At 37.8% G+C, this 16,325-nt stretch overlaps 1 protein-coding gene across 5 annotated transcripts in view; it reads right to left on the bottom strand.

Moving 5' to 3' along the window:
* slka (STE20-like kinase a) overlaps positions 1-16,325 on the bottom strand; it is a 43,084-nt gene that overhangs the window by 17,950 nt on the left and 8,809 nt on the right. For all 5 annotated transcript variants that reach the window (XM_069189183.1, XM_069189181.1, XM_069189185.1 and 2 more), the window contains exons 2-7: positions 8,702-8,866; positions 3,946-3,994; positions 3,017-3,166; positions 960-1,032; positions 588-782; positions 241-322 (exon numbers count right to left, since the gene is read on the bottom strand). In XM_069189183.1, coding sequence (XP_069045284.1) covers positions 241-322; positions 588-782; positions 960-1,032; positions 3,017-3,166; positions 3,946-3,994; positions 8,702-8,866 — 714 coding nt within the window. The remainder of the gene's footprint in view (positions 1-240; positions 323-587; positions 783-959; positions 1,033-3,016; positions 3,167-3,945; positions 3,995-8,701; positions 8,867-16,325) is intronic.

Consider the following 16,325-nt stretch of genomic DNA (forward strand, 5'->3'; position numbering starts at 1 on the left):
TGTACTGCACTTACAAGATTTTTACCTAACCAAAACAAAATAAGCTCCAGCAAAGGAGAAGCTAGTACCAACCTTAATTTTAGAAGGCAGGAAATTTAAAGTTTCTAATGCTTGGAGCATTTTTGTGCAAAGAAGAGACTTTTTATTTTCTTAAGGGGCAATTGGCATGTTTGAAATACAAGTTATACCAAAGGCTACATATGAAATGAAACACAGGGACGTGAAACGTCTGATGTTTACCTGCAAGAGCTGGGAGGTACTCCATCTGTTATCCACATTCTTATCCAGCGCTTTCCTAAGAAAATCGCTAAACTCTGGAGACCTGCAAGACCACAGAGATCAGTTCAAACGGCTAAGAAATTCCTGGGTTCACCGATAATAATATAATGTCCATATTAATCACAATATTAGTTCAAGAAAGGGTCTATTAAGTAATGAAGAGCTCAGGTGCAATGAAAACCTTCAGACACTTGAGTCTATAGGATCCAGACGGAGAAGCCTGGCAGTATTTTTGACACCAACAGCAGTGTATACCAAATAGTTAACTTAGAGAAGAAGATGAGCTTTATTTATAATGAAAAACTCACCATCGTGATGGCTGCATCAATGTGGGAGGGTCTGCTTTGGCTATTTTCAGCAAAACTCTCATTGGATTCAACTCGTGGTTAGGAGGCTCTATCTGTGCCATTTCAATTAAAGTGACTCCCAGAGACCAGATGTCAGCTTTGTAATCATAGGGCCTGTCTTTGGAAGTCTCACACATTACCACTTCTGGAGCCATCCTGTGAATAAAGACATTATATACACAGTAGGTCATAAACAACTGCACATGCTTATATACAGCACTGAAAAACAACTGCCTTTTTTAAACAACTAAGTTTTACTTCAGGCTTAACAAAACTTTTAAGGTTTCAATGCACCGCTTTAAAACTATCATGGAAAATAAAAATGTAGCTTACCAGTACGGTGTCCCAATAAAAGAATCTCTTCTCTGTAGTGTTTTTGTGTTCTTAGCAGACACGCCAAAGTCAGCTGAAAAGCACAATCATTCTTGTTTAAGAGCCAAGTTTGGCTAAAGAGCAGAAAACAAACACCACAAGCTTTTAAAGGGAAGAACTTTGCGAGTAATCTAGGGCACAGCCACAATTATTCCAATTGTTTTGTGTACCATGATACTTCTGTGATACAGAAAGAATGACATTCTAAGCTTAGGATCCTGGTTAAATGGTAAGTGCGGCTCATGAAATAGTGAATAGATTTATTTAAATCTCAAGAGAAGTCTATAATCATGTGCATAGAAACAGAAAACAAAACTAATTTTTTGGAGAATAAAAAAAACAACATTAAAGATTAGAATGTCTTGATATTTGCAAGCATCGCTGCCATGCAACGACATAATTGATGTTAGCTGCCAATTAACATAAAAATTATTTCCTGATCCAAACCGGTGGTACAAAAAAAAAAATCACAAACCCCAGACAAGCTTAAAAAGTTTCAAAACAATCACTTAACATTAGGATTTCAACTCTTTCTGCTCAATTTTAATTAGAAAAATAGAAAGCACAGTCACCTGGAAGGTGAAGTCTAGGGAAGAAGTGGACATACAGTGCTGAGAAAAGTCTGCAAACTCCCAATGTAATTATGGAAATTAGTTTCTTTCTGCTTAAGGAAAATGTTTTTTTTCATTTATTGTTTTCTGCAATGGTGTACGATGTAGAAAAAAATAATTAAGATGCCGAGTTCGTGGCATGGTGGTGCAATGATTAGCTGTGCTGACGCATCCAGGGAAAACTGGCTCTGTTGTACGGCTGTGCATGTTTGTGTCTGAGTGTCTGCCCTGTGATGGACTGGCGTCCCATCCAGGGTGTATCCTGCCTTGTACCCATTGCTTGCTCGGATAGGCTTTAGCTCCCCTGTGACCCTGTATTGGATAAAGTGGTTAGAAAATGGATGGGTGGAAGAATCAGACTGTGTGAAAGAAAAAAATAGGGTTAAATGACCGGACTGAATTCAACAAGGACTAAGGTTGGGCAGCCCCATCTTACAAAAAAGGGTCAGAAACTGCGAGTTTGGTATTCACTATATAGATTAGTGGAAACACTTTGTGTAAAGATTTCAAAGGATCCCAGAAAGGAGTAGTTGATGCTCAGTCTGGAGAGAGTTACAACACCATTTCTAAACATTTAGAGCTCCATCAGTCTACTGTGACATCGATAGTGTACAGATGAAAAATGCATAAGAGCATGCTGACTCGACCCAGGGCCAATTACCTGCCAACGTCAAGCATAATAGTAGGAGCACTGCAGTTTGGGGCTGCTTTGCTACCTCGTGTGTAAGATAACTTGGCATCATTGATGGAGCCATAAATTCAGAACTGTATCAGCCTGACATTTTCCTCCAGAATTTGCTATTAATTTCTTAGCTGAAATTGAGCTAAAAGTGGTTCATTCAGCATGACAATGATCCTTAACATACATACAAACAGATCTGAAACAGCTGAAGGAAATGAAATTTTGGATTGGTTAAGCCAGAACTTAAAACTTAAACCCCATTAAACTACAGCAAGCTATTTATGAAAGGAAACCTTCAAATGTCACTGATCTGAAGCAGCTCTGTAAAGAAGAATGGGCCAGAATTCCTAAAAGCTGATGCGAGTCACTGATAAACGGTTAGAGGAAACGTCTAGCTCAAGTCAGTGCTGCTGAAGGAGGTGCCAACATTTACAGATGGCAAGAGTTTACATTCCTATTCACAGGAGGAGATTTACTTTTGTAGAATTTTGTTAATTAAATAATCCAAGTACATCTTATGTGGTTGTGTTACATCTGTTTAATCAGGTTATCCCACTTTTATTAAGACTTACACAAAGATTGAGTCATGTTTCTGGTATAAAATATGAGAGTAAGGACTAGCCTAGGGGGTTCACAAATCTTTTCTTGGCTCTGTAATAAAAGCCTACAAAAAGCGATTCTTCCCAAACAAAATTAAAAAAACAGTACATGCCAAGAGCTCATACCCAGTTTAATATCTCCATCTAAAGTCAGGAGGATATTCCCTGCTTTCAGATCTCTGTGAATAACCTTGTTTTCATGAAGGTAACTCAAGGCATCCAGAGTCTGTTTACACACGACCCGGATCTGGGGCTCTGTCAGAGGCCTCTCTAGCTCTGCAATTAGAAAAAAAAAAGAAATATTTCAAACCTTACTTCAAAAATCTATCGTCAAAATACAGTTTAACAGTAACATTCATTATTCATTGCATTACACTATTCTAGCTACGTATTACATTTAGAAATCTTTCCCTCCGGGACAAATGCAGTTTCTTGTTTTCAGTTTATCAGTGAGGGAAAAACACCAGACCTTGGACAGCTGAGTATCTTGGTATACAGGCAGTCGACAGGCATCAAGGTCTAGTTACAAGTGGTTATTAAACAGTGCGGTGAACATCAGCAGAATAAAAAGCAGTTAAAGGCTGTGGTGAGACTTTTCTAGACTGTTTCAAGTAACCTACTGAAAATGCTGATGTGTTTAAAAAACAAGAAAAGGCCACAAGATTTTTGTTTTAATTCTGTGGTAGCAATAATGTCTTTGAATTATACTAATTGTGAGCATCGGGCTTTATCCATTGGCAGGAAAAGCCACAATCCTTGGATGCATTTCCTAACTGGAGAAGAATATGGAGTCCTTCATAAGCACAACTAAGGAGACTTTCAAAAGTGTAGCGGTCTAGAAAAAGGCAGTGAGGAATTTCCTGGAATATAGATAAACGGTGGTCTCTAAGTCTATAAAACTGCATTTCAACAATGAATTGTAAAGGTGAAATAATTCAGAAGCTATAAAGTTCAAAAGATTAGAACAGATGTGTGAGAATATAGATTCCAATTCTATGGATTTTATTTTCATATGATTTCAGATGCTAGGAATCTTTGGGACAGAAAATACTTACCCAACATAACTGCATCTACGGCTCCCCCAGCACAAAACTCGATCAAAATCTGCAGGACAGAAAATACTTTTCATTAAACATTAAAATTACTTTATGTCATAATCTTTCTTTCAGTGCTGTTCCTTTATACAGCTAGATGGGTTTTTGTAAAGAATCCAAGACAGACCCTACTAGGATTGGTGCTGGTTATGAGGCACACATGACTGCATTTTGAACTATAGATTGTAGTTACCAGTTACAAAAAAAAACAATTTCTTATTACAATTAGCACCATGTAAACATGCAAAACCACATATGTATGCAACAGTCATGGTAAGCCTTGTAAGAAAAAGGTATATGGAAAGTGGTTGAGCAGCGAATTTAAAGTTGCACTGTGGCGGAACCTCTTTCAAAACAGCCCACCCTAATGATTATATTTCCTTACAAGCTTTCTAAACGATTAAAGACCGAGACAGTTAAGAAAGAAACATGTTGGGTATTAAAAGATTTTACATCTCTCAATATGGCTGATGACGTAAGAGGGTTTATAGGAGGGCTCCTTAACAAAGCATACTGTGCCACAACTTAGGCTTCCAAATAGGATTAGAGTTTCCATGCATACCAGGTGGTTTACATGTAACGTTGGAAGTATATAGAAAATAGTACATAGACAGGGAGTTAGTCATTCCCAATTCACTGTTGCTAATACCTGAACAATACAATAATAAACCTCAACACAAGATGCACCCTTTTAACTGACTAAAATACTGATGGCTTGTCAAAGAAGATAACTAAAGTCTGTTTAAAGAAAAGTTTAAAACAAATAACATAGCTGGAAGCACTTATCAGGATAGAGTGTAAGAGGTTCCTGACAAATTAAAACAAGCAATTAATTAACCATAATTCAGTGTCTTGGGATTACTTGCGTCTGTGCCTGTCTAGTTATTTACGTTCTGGAGACTAAAATTAGCCATGGACAGTATTTGGATTACTTAAGTTGTATAATATCAACACATGCAGTTGATTTCCCTCCTTTTAAAAGTATATTCCTAAAGAGAAAATGTGAAAATGTGCAATGTTCTCCAACATGGCACGCAGTGTAATTTATACAATGTATTTACAACAGAACTCATGTTACTCTTTATTTTCGTGGATGTGTACGGAAATAATGAACACTTTTTATCTGTATCAGAATTGCATTTCACTTTCTTTAGAATGGTAACCAAGATCATGCTTATTCGTTTATATTTTCTGAACCCTTACATTATGACTCACCAATACATCACCACAGTGACTCAGTGAATTATCATTTCCTTAAGAAGGAAGGCAATTTCTTTAGTATTAATAAAAACAGATAAGAATTAACTGGTAGTACAACAAAGCAGTAAATTCAATGGTAATCTTGATGAAATGGATTGATGTATATAGCATTTCCATTTACAAAAATTGCAAGATTCTATTATCACAACCTACTGAACTACATTTTCTTAAGTGATTAAAAATGGAAATTAAATACAGTACTTTAAAAACACATTTTTCGAGAAAACTGAAATTGCATATGCAAAATCACACTATAGGACTGTGAAGGAAATAAAAAGTTACCAACAATTCTTGTGTATTCTACCGATCCACAACCACATGCAATCGTTTTAAGGGTTCTTGGAAATGTGAGTAATAAGCATTATGGAGGAAATAACAGGCAAAATTATTCATGCTGGTGCCCCTCATTGTTGTTTCAATGGGGTGAGCTATCATAAGCAAGGCTGACTTCACTGACAATAGCTCCCACAGTTCAATCACAACAGTAAGTTGGGAAATGAAAAGCTTGTGGTTTTCTCACCACATTGTGGATATAACCTCTTAAGACCCATTCATGTGGTACTGGGAAGGCAGCTACAGCTCAGTGAAGTCTAATTAGCATTCAAGCTTTCTTTCACCCTTTTTGTGCACAAAGGCTTTTTTATTCCCAAGTTACTTAAAAAAACAAAACTAGTACAGACTTTTCACTAATGACTCCCACAGCGGCAAATGTACAAAAAGGTAGTTCCAGTTCAACATCCATTGCAAAGTAATGCACAGGTCCTCTTTATCAGACAGATGGCTGCCTTAGGACTAATACTGACAACTGTTTCACATAAAGCCTCCAGGCAAACTGCAGATCTTAACATTTTTCGTTCTTAAAATACTGGTACCAACCACTACTGAGAACTAGAACTAGAGAACCCCTAAAACTAAATCCTGTACCTATGAATAATAAACTTTGTTGTATAGTCTTAAACGTTGAGGGTGTATCTGATGAAACGATGATAAATTACTTTAAAAATAACTTGACCATGATCACTTTTAATGACTGAGAAAGCTGTCATTTAATCTTCTATAATGCATTTTAAAAAAAACTACTGCTACTCTATCTTGCTTTTTTTAAGCAACAGTGAATCCTCTTAAGTACATAATACTTAAAATTAAATTATTCAGCTGACAGAAACCAGAAGCAAACTATAATGAAAGGTACACATCATTCTGCAATTATAAAAATATCTAATGCTTGGAACGGACATTAAATTCAAAATAAAGATTTAGATTGGTAAACCATTTTCTGTAGATTAGCTATTCCTCTGAAAGAATTGACACTTTTTATGGTAAACATTGCAATATTCTTATTACCCCATTTCATCTGGTCATATTAGGTATGTTTTTTCCCCCCAACAAATAAGAAAGCTTTTCATCGAAGTGTTGTGAAGGTGGCACAAAGATTGACTGGATTCGATATTTTTCAGCATAGCTGGAACTGCAATGTATTGGACATCTTAACAAAACTGAATCACTTACAATAACACTGTCGTATCCAGTGGAAAGAAAAACACATTTCAATGTGATAAAGACCTTTCATCTTCCAGTATATTCCCTGTCTTCAAGTGACTAAGGTAGGTTATAATTCATACATACTCTGCAGGATAGATGAAAGTAATTAACATGCATATTTTACAGTGTGTAGAAAATGAAACAAGGGCATTTGAGCAATATGCTAATAAACACTTGTAAATTTGGTTTAAAGTTTGTAAAATCATTCCTTGGAAAAGTAAAAAATGTGACGTCTCTGAATAAAAAGACAATCCTTGAAGAAAATAAGGTTAAAAACTTGTTCTACGCTGGCAATACTAGTCTTTCAAAAGGCGCAAGCAATAAAGGGGTTCAAGGTCATCCCTGTGCCCTGACATCCCCAGGAGCACTGCCAATGGCTTGATCCATTCAATGCCTCGGGTATCAGATCACATCAAAATCAATGCACACCCTAGCAGCGAATACACTGTGAAGCACAACGTTACTTGAGAACTGCACGCAAGAAGAAAAGTAAAAGGAAAGGGTAAACGGATACATTCCTACTGATAACTACACCATAGCTTTACATTTTTATACTGTCAACACTTCTGTGTGCTCATCACGTCTCTTAATACTGGATGATAAATGTAAATTACTCCCAGGCCGAGCTGGGAATGAAACACTGAATGTGCTGCTAATTTATTCATGAACATTTTTCCCAAACCATTTATAATCTTCTCTTGGTCTCTCATGTATGCATACAGGAGAGGACGTTACCTGAAACCACTTGGTCAACACGACATTGGATTTTGCTTTTAAAGAGATTCTATTTAAACTACAAACATTAGCAAACCAAGCTATCAGAAGCCTAAACCATCATATTCAACACCACAACAATCTGGTAATGCAAAAACAGAAACTGTTTCAATCTCATTCTTGGCAAATCATTTCTAACGAACTGCATTCTAGTAAGCACCGTATAAAACTTGCCTGCGATTTGGTATGGAACATTTCAGGGGGAGAATTTAATAGAAGACTAAGTAGTGATGACAGGCACTCAAAAGAGGCCTGCATAATTTAAACAAAGTACTTAAATATTCATATAGACTAATGATACCACAAAGTGATGATGATGTGCATAAAGTCTTGATGCACTGTGCAAGAATACCTTGACAGGCAGAGAAGAGGAGGTGGTATGCAAGCTTTTCTGCCTGCAGTTTATGAAGTCACAAACATTTTTACTTTTTCATAGTAGTATATTACCAATAAGACCTTTTAACTTAAATATTGGATTTGCTGGGAGCATTTAATTATGTGAGCAATAGAAAAAACAATGACGCCGTCATTCCTCAGAACAAAACTACCTCAACTACAAGTCCTTTTTTAGACATCATCAGAAATTTTAGTTAACTACCATGATTAGGTTTGACAAGGGCAAAACCTAATTTTACAATGATCTAGTTAAAAGTAATTACATGATATGAATGACTGAATTAAATGATATTAAGAAAACTGTTTAGAGAGTAGGTTTTAAAGTTTAAAAAGGTAATACAGCATTTGTTCATGTATTAGCTAATATCCGTTTTTTGTGTTGTTTTTAGAATGACCTGGTTAAGTTTAAGACCTGCCAGGTTCATTAGTTATTTTAGAGGGAAAAGACAGTAGAACTGCAATATCATAGAAATTTGTTAACTCCCCGATGTCCGGAAATCTTGTGTCACTGTTAGGTGGCACTTTCCACAACTCTCAAGGACAGGAACATGCACTTCTCAAGACACATCTCAGTTCTGCTCATAAGTTCAGCTCCCCTAACAGGATATTGCAAAATTACTTCACTCAAAATGTATTTCATCCACTGAATGGGTACATTCAGTGCTCTACTGTCCTTTTGTTAAAAAGGTGAACGTGAGTGGACAAAATCGGTACAAGGAGGGTTTTCTCAGAAACAAGTACTTACCCACAATTTGTTTTCATAATAGAAAGCATCCAGCAGTTTGACTATGTAAGCGTGGTCGCATGATGCCAGAATATCAATCTCTACCATGTAGTCTTCAAGCTCTTCCTCTGATTTCGTGTCGATCACCTTTGCGGCTGCCAGGATCCCTGTCTGTTTATTCTGAGCCTGTAAAATAAAAATAACAACTTATTGAACCACTGAGAGAACATAATGCTGCTTAAGAAATTAAAATAAAGTAACAATGAAGCCAGTGTCATCATCAGTGTCATCAGGTGGGGCTGCACATTGGTGGCGGTGGAGGGGAGTCCCCATTACCTGTAAAGGGCTTTGAGTGGAGTGTCCAGAAATGCGCTATATAAGTGTAAGCTATTATTATTATCTAGGGAGTCAATAGTTAAATCAGGAGCAAGATCTTACCGTTATATGCTAAAGGCATTTTCTCAAAGATTACTGCTGGGCTACATAAAATAAATAAAAGGTTTTTCTTTTTTTTGGAAGGAAGGGAGGCACAGCATCTCAAGATCAATAAACTAAAAAGAACTATACCATACACAAACTAACTAGAAGTGCTACAGGCAGGATCTATACCATCCTAAATGCTCTAGTTAAAAGTGAACTGTGTTGAGCAAAACTGGAAATTAAGAAACAATTCAACAGTTATCCTAAGTAGTCACAGTCAGATAATTAGGTGGCTAATTCATCGTTTATGGGAAGACTGTTAAAAAGTTAAAAATTGTAAATTGTCACTCTAGCTATGAAAATATTACAAAATTGTTCTAAAGTTGAAAGTTTTACAAGTTACTCTGCATAACAAGATATTCTGAAATTGATAGTTAGTACTTCTACTTTTACCTCAAAGTGCCCTTTGTTAAGACAATACAGTATGGCATACCTTGCTAGTGAGCAAAACATTTCATTTAAAATAATTTTATAGAAAACAAGCTTGATTTTGTAATGTTTTTTTTTCAAGATCAGTTTAAATCGTATGAAAAGTGTTTCATAACTAAGTGGGCAATGAGACATTCTACTCTGTATCTAAGGTTCACATAGGCACCGAATCCATAACTCAGTTTATTACTCTAATAAATAACTACACTGAATTAATTTAAAATATGTGAAAGATTTGGCTTTTATATTTGACATGGTTGATCAGATTGCGTTCAGTTTCAAGAGATCAACAGGGAAGCTTGTCCTTGTGACCGGCTTCAGAAAGGACATATAACAATGTGTACTGAAATGATTCTGGAAACATTAAAATGAAAGCAATCACAGTCTCTGAAATTCCTTTAACACAAACAAAATGCAGAATATTATTTGTTGATAGCTTCCAAGGTCTCTATGAAGAAAAAACTATTCAAAGGTATGCAAATAATTACTGAACCATGAACAGAAGATTCAAAAGTGAGCAAGGTTAAAGCCTTTTTAACACTTGAAACTCCAAATAACACAATACCATTCAAGTTTCCTGCCTGATCAAAGGATAAATCTTTCCATTCCAGCCAAACCCATGCTGCTGCTGAAGCCAGACATCCTCTATGCCCTTTTAGGGAGAGGAGGAAGGCATTGCATCATATCCCCCACAACAGCTAAGAAGAGTCACAATTTGAAATAAAGGAAAACACAATTTTGTAAACTACTTTTTTTATGCTGACGATACTCAAATATACATCCATACCAAACCCGACACTGATGTGGCTGTCTCTATTCTATCTAATTGCATATCTGACATAAAAATTTGGATGACTCAAAACTTCCTTCATCTTAACTGTGACAAGACTGAAGTCATGCTTATTGGTACCCCCCATCAACTTCGTAAAGCCAGTCCTGTAACCCTGTCTGTAGATGGCTCTGTACTTGAGCTTCAATCAAAATTGAAAAACCTTGGGGTTATATTCGATTCTGGCTTAACATTCAATTCACATGTACAACATACTATCAAAACATCTTTTTTTCACCTTAGAAATATCGCAAGACTACGCCCTATGCTATCATTAACTGTGGCTGAAAAGCTGATCAACATATTTGTATTCTCTCGAATTGACTACTGCAATGCTCTACTCCCTGGGGTATCTAAATCTACTCTGAACAAGCTGCAGACAAGCTCCAAAATTCAGCAGCCAGAATCCTTACCAGGTCTAGTGCAAGTGTTCACATTATTCCTATCCTGGAGTCCTTGCACTGGCTTCCGGTCAAATTCCGCGTAGACTTTAAAATCCTCATGCTCACCTATAAGGCTTTACATGGCTTGGACCTCAATACCTGTCTGAACTTTTATCGCCCCACTCCCCACCTCGCAACCTCCGCTCTTCAAATTCTGCCCTCCTTACTGTCCCCCAAGCCCGTCTACATTGTATGGGCGACAGGGCCTTCTCCTGCTATGCCCCCAAGCTCTGGAACTCTTTGCCCAAGGATATGAGAGAGTCACCTTCTCTAAACTCCTTCAAATCTAGACTCAAAGCCTTCTTCTTCAGAAAAGCCTTTACTTAACTGGTTCAATTCTTCACCCCTCTGCTCTTCTTAATACCACCTTCCACGGTCTCCTCTATTATTATTGTTGTATTGTTGTAATTATAATTGTGTCCTATCTTGTGAAATCTTCTTATTTATCGTCGTAGTCTTCTTATTTATTGTTATTGTCATCCTGTAAAGCGCTTTGAGAAGCCACCTTTAAAGGCGCTATATAAAATAAAGTTTTTTATTATTATTATTACTGGAGCTCTGCAAACTGTTCTTGGAGGCTGCCGGTGTGCGCATCTGGACATATTATAATATTGCACAACACTGCACCCGAGTGCAGGGGTGCAACAGCTTAACAGATAGAAAGCAAGGCAATCACTACAAGTTATATCCATATACAGTATAACAGATAAAACTGTATGGATATAAAGAGTTAAATATCAGACAGTTCTATAAAACACAGTAAACGTGTGTGCTTCAAACGGCTGTTAAGAGAGGAGAGTTAAGCAAATCTCCTCAGGCTTATAAAAAATAAGGATTCTTTTGAGGGGCATTCCAGTATGCACGAGGACACTTTCATTAAGATGCCACAGCTATTGTCAACCCATGACACTCCGAGTGGCTGGTCAGATACAACCCACTGCCCTTCATCCATGTCATTAGGATTTTGTGTTTTTCACTGTTTACGCCACTGGAAGCATGAACTGTGCCAGCTGGTAAATAAACTGAAATTTCATACAAACAGATCTAGGTCTGTGCAGGTCTTCCTTAATGGAAAATAAGTCTCATCTTCTGGAACCATGACTGAAAGGAACTTGCACAAGGTTTCACTGACACATTATTCCATCTCTCACTTCCTGAAATCTACAGCAGAAAGCTGTAGCTATTTTCAGCAAAGCTCTGGGCTTATTATTTGGAGAGTCTGAGCACTCAATGGAGTGAAGGAAGGGGAGGGTCTCTGGCTTATTCTATATTTATCCAACTTTATATTTACCCAGGCTTATGGCGTTCCCTTTGTGTGGGCCACTGCCTCTCGGTAGCTCTGGCCAGTCTGGGTCACTTCACAGTCACGTGCACGACATGAACTGCCTGCTGGTACGAGGCGGCACAGTTGCCGTGCTGTATCTGGAGCTCGTTATTTCAATTAGCCATCACGTTGTTATCAGTCAAGGTCACAATTCAGAATGAATTAAAAACGCCAGAAAAGGGAAAAGAGTTCAGTGCAGCAGAACTAACCGGAAGGTTTTTTTTTTTATGAAAAGCCAAAGAAAGTCCAGCTACAGTGTGACAAAAGGCCTTGAACACATACAAGGCCCTTTCACATAATTAAAATTGCTGCCTGTCTGACATGTAAGAAATGTTTTTAAATAGAATCAACAAACATCTTGGGGTGATAGATAAACAAAAAGATCTATGAAGCTGAAAGAGTACTCTGCTTCAATTGAAAGTTAACTTTTTTCAAATGTAAGAAAACTAGCAACAGATATAATTGTAGTAATTATACAACATAACATCAACAGAAAGAGTCGATCCAAGCATAATGGCTATTGCAGCAATGTCAGCCTGAAATTGAGAATCTGGAGAGTTTAGGCTAGGGAGTTCAAAATGCACTTTCCACGTACTCTTCCAGAGAGATTCCAAATTTGCACGACTTTTTGACAAATAAACAGTTGCTACATATCACACCAGCCAACTCCTGACCTACCCACTTGCTCTTTAATCTAGTAGTCTGGCCCTATTCCATCCATGCCACCCAGCCCTGGGGGAGAAGCAAACGAAGATGTCCAGAATGACAAGCGCATCCCCAAATTCTGACCAGAATCAGTCTCCGGAGCCTTCCATCCGAACCGTGAGAACCGTGGCTGATGCTGGCATCAGCTTCTAGCCTACTTAGACTCAGAGTCCTTAGTGGACCCTGTTCCAAGTGACCATGAGATAAGAACTGGTTTTGGAGAAAAACTAGAAACACAGAACACAAGCCAACCCTCGGTGCACAGAAATCTCCTGAGCCCCAGTTCTAGATGCAAAATGTTGCAGTGAACCTAAATGAAAAGATTAAGGGAGAACATAAATCTGATCTCAAGCCAACACTGATCATCCTTAAAAAATAAATGTTCCGTGGCTGTTATAGCATTTCATTCCAGTCCACGAAGCTCATGTCAGCATGACATCCAATGCATTATTTCTCTCAGTATTCTTATTTGCTTTTGCTGTACGATCCAAATGGTGCTGGGCAGCATTTTGTACATACCTGAAAGGAAAGCTATACCAAAAACTAGAGAAATAATTTCAGCTACGTGGAATGTTTTAAAAAAAAAAATTCCATCAGCAAGTAATTAAGTGGTTAACAGCACTATTCACCAATTAAATTACAGGATTTTTTTGTAATTTACTCTTTACATTGTACTAAACTGTGTAAAGAAGTGTTAAGTTGTTTAAACAAGAGATTTTTTTTGCCATACAACCAGCTGAAAAACATTTTATCTGTGGGCTGTTTAGACATGGCAGCTGCTTTCAAATTCATTCCTGCAATTATTAGGGAAACACTTCAATGTGTTTCCTGTTAGAGGATACAGGAACTCAAACTGAGGCTGATGAAAAAACTTTTTTTAAATAAAATGTGTATGCTAACTAAAGAAAGGGCTTTTCAGAAACTTAAACGTGTTCCAATCACAATGTTTTCTCCTCCTGTGCTATGTACATGAAACACTTTTGCCATTTCCCATTTACATGGATAAAAAAAACAGAAAAACTATCACTATACAGACCAAAAGAAAGGCCATTAATTGAAGTGAAAAGCAAATAGTTATGGAAACTATGCCCACTGCAACAGCCATCACCATAATCCAGGATAAAACAACACATCCAATTCATGTTCTTGTAAGGAAAAACAGTAATGAAAGTAAAAATAAATGAAATGCCGAACTGGATTTGCAATGTGTTGTATGAAACAGAGACAAGAGCTAAAGCAGGATATAGGTAGAGTGGACACACAGCAGGAATGCAAACACCCTGCAGGCTTGTGTTCAACGTTAATAGTAAATACAGGCAATTATCAAATAACATTATGATTAAAACAGATTTGGAATGTAAGGCTATAAGGGTTACATGCGTGGTCTGAGCAGGTACCAGAAGGTGGGCTGGGACCGAGCGGGTGCGATTTCTACGGGCAGCTCATTGTACTGAGGGGCGAGGGTGGAGAAGGAAAGGATGTGGTGCTGGAGAATGCAGGGAGCGAAGGGCGGGGGGGTACAGAAATTCTGGCGGAAGAAGAGGAAAGGAGAGAGTGCAAGAGGAGTGTAGGAGAGATAAGAGGCCAAAGCCAGGCAAGAGCAGAGTGCTCGAGACAGCAACAGGCCAGACACGAGGTTCAGAATCGGATGTGTGGTGACAGGAGGAGGAACTGGAGGGAACGGGGCCGCCTTTCTGAACTTATTTCTCTTGGTATATCTTTTTTTTTCCCCACTCGGACGCCTGCCTGACATGACGGCACTATGGGACACTCGCAGTCTGCAGGGATAAAGCGCGAGATCATACGCAGAGGTTGTCAAAAGGGCGTAAAATTGCGAGACGGAACATAAAATGGAGCCCTGTTGGAAACTGGGGGCGACTGCATTATGTGTACTCTGCACTAGTCGTGCACAGAACAAACTCTCCCTGCACTGCTTGCTCCTTTTCATTTCTATTTCTCACGACGGTTTCTGAAACTCAAACACTTTATTATGGGACCTGAAGGAGTTTTTTTACGCAAGGCAGAATTGCACATGTCTAGACCCTTAACTGTAACCTGGGGAGAGGCTGTATTCACAGCTATACTGCTTCCGGAGCATCAGTCAATAAAAAGGCTTTGATGCGAACTGCCCAGATTCAGCAGAACATGCGAGCACAATATACAGTAATCGTGTATTCTCAAAAATGTTTCCTTAAATACACAAACTTCACCTCAAAACAGCCCATAATGGTACCCAAATATGAAAACAGTCACACTCCTGCTCATTACCAGTAGATTGGTTACATCGTTAGAGTAACAAATGCATTAACACTTAACACACAAGCCTTTATTAAATTAAAATGTAATAAAATAAAGATGTCCTTATCTGAGATGTGAGAAAAGAAGAATCTCGGCAATGCTTTACGGAAGCCTGGCTCAGAGGAGTGAAAATATGCTTCTTTAGGTGGGTGTACGTGGCAGTTTATAAATGATAAAAGTAAGCCCAGCTGTAAATAACTTCTGTAAAACAGGACTTACATTCAATTAACGTTAACCTGCTCTCAAGCCATCTCTACTTCTGAAACAACTTGTGCAGATTTTGCCACAGTCACTATAATACTGCAGTAATTAAGATCAAATACGATTCGACCCTTTGTTTACTAAAGTACTTGCTTCAGCACTGACATGCAAAAATATCTATTCACAAAAAACAACAATTCAAACCTTTATTTTTTTGCATGGCAGTTTTTGAGCTGGAACTTAAGCTATTACATGAACATAGTTTACAGCCTTAAAGTCATAATTATGGAAGCTATCAATGGTAAGGCATCAGTCTGAAGGTCAAATGTTTTTAATGCCTTACCTAATACGGGTTTTACAAACAGAGATGCAGAACATGAGACTCTCAAATATTGCAGATAAAACCTTTGCACCCGAAAAACATCGTTTGACTGTCCTGTTTACGCTACACAGCTACAGTTTGTAAAACTACTACTATATTATGTGCTGTGGAAGTGAAACTGACTGTCAAAGGCGCTTTCACATATTTTATCGGGCACGTTGCTCTGAATGACATTAATGGATGCAAATGACAGTATGAAGTTGCTGTATTCCAACACTCTGTAAATTATATTTCAAGTGTTCGTTCACCGATTAAAAATTACACCGGATTACTTCATTCAATGTGAAGCAAAAGCAAAGACCTGCTTACTATTCCCAGAGAAATGTGAGAAGCAGTACCGGCTGCAATGGAAGAGTGGCTTTACAGAGTGAGTCAGCTGCATCGCTGCTGATAGGAGCTGTGACAACAAGCATCAGGATTAAGCTGCAAGAAAACTTACCAAATGTATGCAAATACCACAGGTCTTCACATATTTTAGTTTGAGATTCTTATTAAATCTATTAGGATTAAAACAAAACCCTTCTGCAGGTTTACTTATCAAAATGATGTACCTC

This window comes from Lepisosteus oculatus, chromosome 4, assembly GCF_040954835.1.
Source record: "Lepisosteus oculatus isolate fLepOcu1 chromosome 4, fLepOcu1.hap2, whole genome shotgun sequence".
Lineage (NCBI taxonomy): Eukaryota > Metazoa > Chordata > Actinopteri > Semionotiformes > Lepisosteidae > Lepisosteus > Lepisosteus oculatus.